The 10,490-nt window shown below is 40.1% G+C and overlaps 3 protein-coding genes across 3 annotated transcripts; all 3 read left to right on the top strand.

Annotated features, from left to right (window-relative positions):
* Positions 1–1,844: 1,844 nt before the first annotated feature.
* Positions 1,845–3,174, top strand: LOC131065612 (uncharacterized). Its single transcript, XM_058000181.2, has 3 exons — positions 1,845–2,579; positions 2,699–2,931; positions 3,032–3,174. The coding sequence occupies exons 1-3, from the start codon at positions 1,849–1,851 to the stop codon at positions 3,145–3,147; spliced, it is 1,080 nt and encodes a 359-aa protein (XP_057856164.2). The 5' UTR covers positions 1,845–1,848; the 3' UTR covers positions 3,148–3,174.
* A 92-nt stretch (positions 3,175–3,266) lies between these two features.
* On the top strand, positions 3,267–4,001 carry LOC131857530 (uncharacterized). The gene is made up of 3 exons (XM_059210196.1): positions 3,267–3,677; positions 3,791–3,923; positions 3,973–4,001. The coding sequence occupies exons 1-3, from the start codon at positions 3,288–3,290 to the stop codon at positions 3,999–4,001; spliced, it is 552 nt and encodes a 183-aa protein (XP_059066179.1). The 5' UTR covers positions 3,267–3,287.
* A 100-nt stretch (positions 4,002–4,101) lies between these two features.
* LOC131855823 (uncharacterized) lies at positions 4,102–5,036 on the top strand. Its single transcript, XM_059218371.1, has 2 exons — positions 4,102–4,199; positions 4,299–5,036. Exons 1-2 carry the CDS (start codon positions 4,112–4,114, stop codon positions 4,895–4,897), a joined length of 687 nt encoding a protein of 228 aa, XP_059074354.1. The 5' UTR covers positions 4,102–4,111; the 3' UTR covers positions 4,898–5,036.
* The last annotated feature ends 5,454 nt before the right edge of the window (positions 5,037–10,490 follow it).

The following is a 10,490-nucleotide window of genomic DNA, read 5'->3' as shown; positions in this document are numbered from 1 at the left end:
ACGACATCATCCTCGGTATGACATGGATGGCATCGCTGGTTGAGTTCACTTTCAACCTAGCGAAGTTGGAAATGAGGTTTCAGCATGAGGGTAGGACTGTTGTTCTCAGGGGACTTTCAGATGGGAGTTGCAGGGTAGTCTCTTTGAGGAGAATGGAGAGACTTTTTCGGCATAATGACATAGAGTGGGCAATAGAGTGCTTAGTTATGCCATCTTCACCGGAGCCTCGGTTGAAGAGTCATCCACCAGATATACAAGAGATTCTTGACAGACATGCCAAGGTATTCAGTGATATTCCTCATGAGTTTCCTCCTGACAGGGGTGCAGAGCATGTTATTGAGCTCGAGGAGGGAGCCAAACCAGTGATGATCACTCCCTATCGTCATCCTAAGAAACATAAAGATGAGATAGAGAAGGCAATTAAGGAGTTGTTGGAAATGGGGCACATCAGGCCTAGCAAAAGCCCCTTTGTTTCAGCTGTAGTTCTGGTAAAGAAGAAGGATGGGACAATGCGCATGTGCATCGATTATAGGGCATTGAATAAGAAAACAATAAAAAGCAGATATCCCATTCCTCGGATTGATCAGTTGACTGATGAATTGCATGGAGCATGCTTTTTCACCAAAATAGACTTACAGTTTGGATACCATCAGATCAGGATGAGGGCAGAGGACATTGAGAAAACTGCCTTTTGATGTCACTATGGCCACTTTGAGTTTATGGTTATGCCATTTGGACTAACCAATGCACCCGCTACATTTCAGAGTTGTATGAACCAGGTATTCAAGGAGCAGTTGAGGAAATTTGTCTTGATCTTCTTTGATGACATCTTGGTCTTCAGTAAGACCTGGGAGGAACATTCACAACATTTGGAGGAGGTATTATCTATCCTAGAGAGAGAGTCTTTGTATGCCAAGGAGTCTAAGTGTGAGTTTGGTATGACAGAATTACTATACCTTGGGCATATTATTAGTGCAGATGGAGTTCGAGTAGACCCTGAAAAGATTAGAGCTATAGTTGATTGGCCTACTCCTACGAACCTCACACAGCTTAAGGGATTCTTTGGTCTTTGCGGATTTTACAGAAGGTTTGTTAAGGGTTTTTCACAGACGGCAGCACCTTTGACAGATCTCACCAAGAAGGGGGCCTTCATGTGGACAGGGGCAGCACAGAGGTGTTTTGAGCAGAGAAACGAAAATCGCCTAAACTCGCCTGGACTCGGCGAGTCCGAGTGCGAGTCACCCTCGCCGAGTCCTGGGGACTCGGACTCGGACTCTGCCGAGTCCAAGAGCCAGACTCGCCAGACTCGCCGAGTTTGGCAAGTTTGGCGAGTTTGGCCGAGTCCCGTGCCTGGGGCTCGGCCGGCGGCGAAGTGAATGATAAGTTAAAAAAAAAACAATTTTAAATGGTTTTTTTGACTTTTTTTTTTTGTGTTATTTTTGTTTTATACCTAAAAGTGACTTTCATTTCATTCATTTGCAAAAATAGGAGGAGTAAAGTGAGATAAAAAGAATAACAAGGGTGCATTGAAGAAAAACCAGCAAGGAAGATTTCTTCAATTTCTTCAATTTTCTTCAAGAGTTCTAAGAGGTAACATTGTTTTTTTGAGATTTTTTTGTTTCTTATATGCAAAAATTCATTTTTCTATTCTTTTTTTTATGAAAGTTTTAGATTTTATTCCAAAATCTTTTCTATGTTACTATGTAGGCCCAGGGTTTGTAATTTTATTTTTTTTAAAGTAGGGTTTGACAAACCCTACAATTTAAAAAAAAAAAAATTGCAAACCCTACTTTAGCTTTCTTGAAAAAAATGTTCAATGAGAATGAAATTATGAATACACAACATAGAATGAATGTCTTAATTTATTTTTGCATTTGTAATGTTTTATTGCAGCAACCTTCACATTCTTATTTGCCTCAAGTTTCACAAAACAATCATACAATGTCCTCTTCTAGACCTCCCATTAGAAAGGACCCTGCTTGGAAATATCATGAGGATTTTCCAGGGCAAAGAAAAGGGCAAACAAAGTGTATATTTTGCAAAACAATATTCCATGGAGGCATATATAGATTGAAATACCATATTGCTGGTGTGCGTGGGCATGATGCCGACCCATGCACAAAAGCAGTCACTGAGGCCGTACGTGATTGCTATGTAATGGTTGAAGAAATTGAAAGGAAAAGGAAAGAAAAAGAGGATCTCACAGTCATTGGGAGACATGCACCTTTAGGAACAGGGACACAATTAGGTTGTGTTGGAGGGCCTTCTTCCTTACCTTCATATCGTCCCACTCATTTTGCTACTACTCATGCTTCCGGTTCTGCTTCTATAAGTGCCAGTGCTAGTGCCAGTGCCTCTGCCCCTTCTCATGTTCCTAGCACTGGCAGTGGTAGTGGGAATGTTAGCATTGGACCTAGGATTCGTAAATCTAGGTTGGATACCTTTTTTGCACCTCGCACTACTCCTGGGTCCCAACAGTCACTTGAGAGCATGGGTTGGAACAAGGAGGTCCATGATGCTGCTAAAATGGCAGTTGGCAGATTTTGGATCTATGGCAGTATTCCATTCTTCACAGCCAGGTAAATGTTTTATGTTTGATTGTTTTAATTTTTATAATTTGATTGTTCATATTAATTTTTGTTGTATATAGTTCATTATACATAGTACATACTTATCTCATTAAAATTATTTGTGACAGGTCACCTTATTGGCAAGAAATGGTTGATGCCCTTACCATTTGTGGGGCGGGGTTCAAAGCCCCTTCTGAGTTTGATTTGAGCGGACCCATTTTGACTGAATTGGTGAATGATGTGAAGAAAGAATTGGGTGATCAACGCCAAATATGGAGCACTAAAGGTTGCACCATCATGACTGATGGTTGGACAGACAGGAGAAATAGAACTCTCCTTAATTTTCTTGTTTCTTCCGCAGGTGATTGATTAATTTTAGTTTCATTTAGGCATTAATTTTTTATTTTTCATTTAATGATTTATTGAATGATCATTGATCTTGCTTTATTTTTTTATTTCAGGGGGCACCGTTTTCATCAAGTCTATTGATGCCTCCGCCCATTGCAAGAATGCCACCTACCTATGTGAGCAGATAGAGGAGGTGATTAATGAGGTGGGTGAAGAGAACGTGGTATAGGTGGTGACTGACAATGCACCAAATTATGTTGCTGCAGGTAAACTTTTGATTACAAACTAATTTTGTTTGCAAATTAATTTCTATTTTGTAACCTCATTAATTACAATGCAACAAATTATGTTGTTGCAGGCAAACTATTGATGGAGAGGCACCCATCTATAGTTTGGACTCCATGTGCCGCCCATTGCATTGACCTCATGTTAGAGGATATTGGAAAACTTCCATGGGTCAAGACATGTGTAGAAAAGGCAAGAAATGTGTGCAAATTTGTATATAATCATTCATGGGTGTTGGCTCTTATGAGACAATACACAGAGCATAAGGAGTTAGCTCGTCCAGGAATCACAAGATTTGCCACAAACTTCATCACATTGCAGTCCATGCTTCGTTGTAAGATGGCCTTGAGACGTATGATTGTTGGTGAGGAGTGGTCTTCCTCATCCTATGCTGCCACCCCAGCAGGAAAAGATATGGCAGACTGCATTTTTGATGAGCGAGGCTTTTGGAGCCCTTGTGATGAGATAGTGAAGGTAATTTTTTTATAAATTCTACAATTTTTATTTAACTTTTTGTTTTATAACTTATTCATCATATTCTCTTATTTGCTTATGTTTTAAATTACACAATATTTTCAATTTTACAGTTTGTTAAGCCCTTGGTGGTTTTGTTGCGAGTTGCGGATGGAGAAAAGCCCGCAATGGGCTACATATATGAGGGCGTGGATAGGGCGAAAGAGGGCATCAAATCTATCTATGCAGGAGATGAGAGCAACTATGGTCCCATTTGGCAGATCATTGATAAGAGATGGCATCATCAGCTTCATAGGCCCATCCATGCAGCAGCCTATTATTTGAATCCGGCATTCCATTTTAGCCCTACTTTCAGGGCTGATGCGGAGGTCCTTGATGGGCTATACTCAGTCATGGAGAAGATGGCACCTGTTGGCTGTACTCAGACAGATCTTATGCGAGAGCTACAGTTGTTCTCAAATGCACAAGGGGAGACCTTTTCTCGTCCTATCGCCAAAGAAAGTAGGACAACTATGATGCCAGGTAAAAATAAATTGTAAGGCTTAATTTTAGTTTTATTGTATATTGTTAAATGAGTTTATGAGAGACTGATTTTATTTATTTTTCTCATTTCAAACTCAGATAATTGGTGGAACTTTTTTGGCCCAACGACACCAAATCTTCAAAAGTTGGCCATTCGCATCTTGAGCCAACCATGCAGTGCATCTGGTTGTGAGCGCAATTGGAGTATGTTTGAGCACATACACTCCAAGAGGCGCAATAGATTATCCGTGGAGAAGATGAATGATCTTATCTTTGTTCACTACAACCTCCGCCTGAGAATGAGAAAGAATGCACTAGCTGACATCTCTCCTATCATTCTAGATGAGGTTGATCCTGAGGCAGAGTGGGCCATTGAGACAGATCCTGTGGCTGTCTTTAGTGATGATGACACTGATTGGATCGACCAGGTAGATATAGAGGTTGAGGCTGTAGCCATGGCAGACGAGGAGCAGAGAGCACGAGCAGAGAGAGGAGATTCAGAGGCAGATGGTGATAGTGACAGAGATGGTGACAGTGACACAGATGTTCCTGATGTTGGTGAGCATGGCGTGGTGTCACGAGGAGCGGCTATGGCTGCCCAATCATCTATGACCTACCTTAGACGCCTTCGTAGGAAGCCGGGGCCTTCATCGGAGCCGACGTCAGGGCCGGAGGGTGCAGACTCCTCTGCGCCATAGGCTTGTAGATGTATTTACCTTTGTTATTTGTATGGAACATTTGATGATGATCATATGATGACATGGATTTTTTATTCCATGAGTTTTGTAATATTGTATACATTTGACAATATTTATATATCTATGTTTGTTATTTCCTTCAGCTACAATTTGCGTTTATGCTTATGTGATAGATCATAGATGTATACTTGTGTATGTATTATGTAATGAAATGAGCCAAGTTTGATGATGTTATTGTGTCTTATTCAATAAAGGGTGCATGAAACAAGTTTTAAATCTTAAAAAATCTCTAAATTTTTTGAGTTTTTCACTTTCCCGAGTCCAGCCGAGTCTGGAGCCGAGTCTGACGCCGAGTCCCGAGTCCGAGTCCGATTTGGCCTTGCCGAGTCCGAGCCGAGTCCGAGTCTCGTTTCTTTGGTTTTCAGCATTTCAAGCAGGTAATGTCTTCATGTCCAGTTCTAGCTCTACCAGATTTCACGAAGCCTTTTGAGCTTCATTGTGATGCATCGGGTGATGGGATTGGAGCAGTATTGATGCAAGAGAAGCATCCCATTGCATTCAAGAGTAGGAAGCTCCGGAGAGTTGAGAGGAGTTATTCTGTCTATGACCGGGAGATGTTGGCCATAATGCATGCATTGGCCAAATTCCGATCATATTTGGTAGGTGGGCGTTTTGTGATCAAAACTGATCACAATAGTATTAAATACTTCATGAACCAACGTGATCTTAATGACCGGCAACAGAAATGTGTTACTAAATTGCAGGCTTATGACTTTGACATAGAGTTTCTCAAAGGTAAGAAAAATGTGGTGGCTGATGCCTTATCTCGGAGACCTCACTTATGTGCTCTGGCAGAGATTTCAAGAGATTGGAGAGATCGGATTATAGCAGAGTATGTCAGAGATGCTTGGGCTTCTGGATTGATTTCAGGTACTATACAGGATGATCGCTATGAGGTGATAGATGGATTGATCAGAGTTCAGGACACGGTTTATTTGATTCCGTCATCACATTTGAGAGAGGTGATACTGAAGGCATTTCATGATGCACCCACAACTGGGCATCCGGGGATCTTCAAGACCTACAGGCAGATCCGAGAGCGGTTCTCATGGAGAGGGCTCAAGCATGATGTTCAGAGGTATGTCAGGGAGTGTGCGGTTTGTCAACAGAATAAGGGAGAGCACACATTTCCTGCAGGTTTATTACAGCCCTTGCCCATTCCTGATAGGAAATGGGAAAGTATTTCGATGGACTTCATCATTGGTTTACCACGAGTGCAGGGAAGGGATTGCATCTATGTGATGGTGGCCCGCTTGACGAAGTTCGCTCACTTCTTTGCTATTCCGTCCATTTACACAGCAGCATAGGTGGTAGATCTTTTCTTTAGAGAGATATTCAGGTTACATGGGTTGCCTAGATTCATTGTCAGTGATCGGGATAGTAAGTTTATGAGTGTTTTTTGGCAGGAGTTGTTTAGGTTGTGTGGTACAGATCTTACACCTAGCACTAGTTATCATCCGCAGACAGATGGGCAAACAGAGATTGTGAATAAATGGGTGGAGGGATATTTGAGGAACTATGTAACTGCACAACAAAAGGCTTGGGTTAGATGGTTGCATATGGGAGAGTATTGTTATAACACCACTTATCATATGTCCATCAGGATGACTCCTTTCATGGCACTCTATCGTTATGACGCACCTAGCTTCATGGATTTAGTTTTGGGGGACAGCAGAGTGCCCAAAGCCAAAAACTTATTGCAGGATAGTCAAGACATCTTGAAAGTGCTCAAGGAGAATATACAGCAGGCCCAGAATCAACAGAAATTGTACGCTGATCAGCACCGAATAGAGCGCAGTTTCGAGGTAGGGGATATGGTTTACTTGAGGCTACAACCATATAGACAGTCATCGCTCAAGAAGAGCGGAGCTGAAAAGTTGAAGCCTAGATTTTATGGTCCCTACAGGGTGATTCGCAGAGTGGGCGAAGTCGCCTATGAGCTTGAGCTTCCAGAGGGCAGTCGGGTGCACAATGTGTTTCATGTGTCTAGGCTTAAGAAAGCCATTGGTCAGAGTGTAGTGCATTCTGCAGATTTACCCCCTTTGCATGAGGAGGAGAAACTTGTGTTAGTACCCGAGGCTATAATGGACACCAGAGAGAGGAAGCTTAGAAATAGGATAGTGAAGGAGTATTTGGTCAAATGGAGAGACCTGCCAGAGGACGATTCTACATGGGAGAGTGAGCAGGTTATTCAGCAGGATGGACTGAGATTGCTTGAGGACAAGCAATTTCAAGGGGGGCGGACTGTAATGTCCCCACTTTAGCAGTTGACCAAGTGTGTGTGCGTTAGCCTTGTTCTACATGGTTCTGAGGGCTAACAAAGGGTTTAAGGGGATCCTGGAGTGTTTTGGCCTAGTCATTTCCAGTTTGGGCCAAAACGAAGTTGATTTACTCAATTTCAGGCATACTTACTATTTTTAGTAAGTCAGCAGGACATAGTGGAGGCTAGTTTTTGGTGTTTGGATTTGATACTCCTCGGTGAGAGCTTTCCTACGAGCTATCACTCGCATTATTCGGAGTCCGATTGCTAATACATTTTAATGCCTGAAGTTTTATTAAAGTAACATTTAATTTAATTGTAAAATATTAAAGTGTTACTCTAATATTTATTTTATAGGGATCTGTACCCAAAGGAGACATAAGTGAATATTTTAATATATGTTTTATATTGCTCATCTTTTATCTCACATTGCCCATGAGAGATGAGTGGACCCTTGGAAAAAGAATAAAAGAAAGTGTTTGTGGCTTCATTAGATATGTTGAATATGAGAAGAATTGGTATGTGTGAGTTGCAGATCCGTTCTTGGCATTAGAGGACGTCTATCCTCTCTTGTGACATTCTAGACGTCATTCCCCTAGGGTTTGGCCTTTGGAATCCATTGCTATCAACTTCATTATCAGGCAGATTGGGTGCATTTCCAGCTACAGGCAGATTTAATGTTTGTTCATATCTTCTTCCCTACTTGTCCGATGCTTATGCCATTTTGAGGAGATGATTTTATGAAGATATTGGACCTGTTGAAGACAAATTAATATTGCTGCAACACTATTCACGCGGGTACTATTCATGCGGTTACTATTCACGCGATTACTATTCACATGGGTACTATTCACGTGGTTACTATTCATGTCACCATAGCAGCAAGATTGAAAATGATTGCTGGAGTATTATGTCAATAATGCTGGAATAATTAGTGAGTTGATAATCTGCCATGTATTTGATTTTATTAAAATCTGAAAATAACATCTTATCAGCAGTAGTTCAATTTTCAGTTTGCATATTATTGTAGTTTCATTCTTGTCCATATTCTGTGATTTCAATTCCATGTAAAACAAACCAACATTTCATTTCCGGAGCCATAAGGGAATTTAAAACATTAAACGGAGAAATAAGGAGTTGGATGCAAACTGTTTGATAAAATTCCTAGCAGCAATTGGTATGGTTTTTGGGCATTCCGGGGTGTCCATTACAGTATAAGGATGAAACTTTTGGAATTAATAGTGCTGCCCTTTTTCTTACCAACCATTTAATGATTCCATTTGCTCATCTACAAATGGATTGGAGAGAGATTTTAAGGATTGGAGTGATGGGCAACTAAATACTCTTGGGAGTGTTTCTTAGCAAAGAATGGTTGAAATTTCACTCAAGTGGAAGATCCCAAGCTCTATTACTGCCCTGAATTCTGAGTTTAGGTTTGAATGATAGTCTTTGACCAGCGTATGCAAATAGGTGATTGGTTTTTGCTATTTGTAATTTTTTTTTTGGTTTTCTGATTTTTTGTTGTTTGCCAATACAATATGGAATTTGAATGCAAAACATAAACTAACAATGGACTGATGATAAATTGTAGACTTCTGATTTTTATTGCAGCAAACACTAAAACCAAAATTTGAACAATTTATAATGTCCAGAATCAGAAATGGCATACCAAGAGTCCTGCACTGATCTGGGAAGGGCTTATTTATTGCCAAAACTGGTGAAATGAGCAATACAAGAGCTTCCAAGGGAAGACAATGGCTCCAATGCTATTTATTTGCTATTACTATAATTATCAAAAAAATTTATTGCAATAACAGGTAGATCTGTGTAATGTCCCCTTTTTAGCGCAACATGATATGGGGTGTCGTTAGCCTATTCTGACACAGTCCCGAAGGCTAACAAGGACATTGATGGGATCTTGTGGTGTTTTGGCCTAGGTGTTTTCGATTTCAGGCCAATCGGTGCTACTCTGACAGGGTTTCTAGACACTTACTATTTATACTAAGTTAGTCTCCAAGCAGTGACTTGAAATTTTTAGTGTTTCCCTGGTTGGCATAATTATCAGTAAAAAATATTTGAAGGCGACAATGATTTAAAGGGATTGTCAACAATGTTTTAATATTTAACGATAAAGTGTAAAGTTAAATTAAATATTTAACTTTATCGTTATATTATAAGGTTGGGAATATAAAGTAATGTTTAAAATATTAAAAGTTCTCTTTAATGTGTACATTGTGGGAAATAATATTTTATTCTAAAATGTATTATCCCACATTCAGGAAATGAAGTGTTTGCATCCAGGAAGAAGATATAAATGGAGGTTGAGAGCTCTCTTTTGATATGCTGGGGATGAGATTAATGTTATGCTGTTGGATTTCGTAGAGATCTGATTATTGGGCTTGGAGGACGGAATCCCTCTTTGCTAGCATTCTCTTCGCTGTTGAAAGACACAGTCAGGAGGATTAATGGTGTTTTCATTCAGGAAACACATTGGGCTTCATCTGGTGCTCTCGCATGAAGTTTTTACAGGGGTTTGAAAGTGCAGATTTGAAAATAGTGTTTTTGCTACAGTACCGCGTGAATAGTGTTTTTGCTACAGTACCGCATGAATAGTGATTTGCTACAGTACCGCGTGAATAGTGTTTTGCAATAGTACCGCGTGAATAGTGTTTTTGCTACAGTACCGCGTGAATAGTGATTTGCTATAGTGCTGCGTGAATAGTAAAAAATGCTACAGTGCCGTGAATAGTGCAGCTACAGTGAGTGAACAGTGTTTTCAGCAGGTCTATACTTGTGGAGTTCAGGTTTGAATTTGTTTATTATCATATGGTCTGTAATATTCTTCAAATCTGATTTGTATGCTTGGAGTTGGAATTAAATAAATACCATCAGCATTAATCTTCTTGTTTTTGGTATTTGATATGTCTGGTTGTTATTATATTGAATAAACTTTGAACGCTTTACAAAAAAAATAACAGTTTATCCAATTTATCCTATTGCAAATCAAGAACCAAAAATCCAGTAGTCAGCTTGCTAGCCAACTGTTTGACAAAATTACACTAAGTAAAAAGGACATAGATTTAGTGGCGAACAAGGGGTGTCCATTACAATGGTATCAGAGCTATAAGTCCTGCCATCCTGTGGAGGTCTTACAGAGACTTTGGAACAACCGGATAGAGGGAAAAATGTTTGACGAAATATCAAAACAATAAAATCAGAAATTATTGAATTAAAAAACATGCTAAGCATGTATGTTTAAGCATGCAACAGGGG

The sequence above is a fragment of the Cryptomeria japonica genome, chromosome 1 (assembly GCF_030272615.1).
Source record: "Cryptomeria japonica chromosome 1, Sugi_1.0, whole genome shotgun sequence".
Lineage (NCBI taxonomy): Eukaryota > Viridiplantae > Streptophyta > Pinopsida > Cupressales > Cupressaceae > Cryptomeria > Cryptomeria japonica.
The sequence above is the reverse complement of the archived record's forward strand: the minus strand, read 5'-3'. Positions and strand labels throughout refer to the sequence as shown.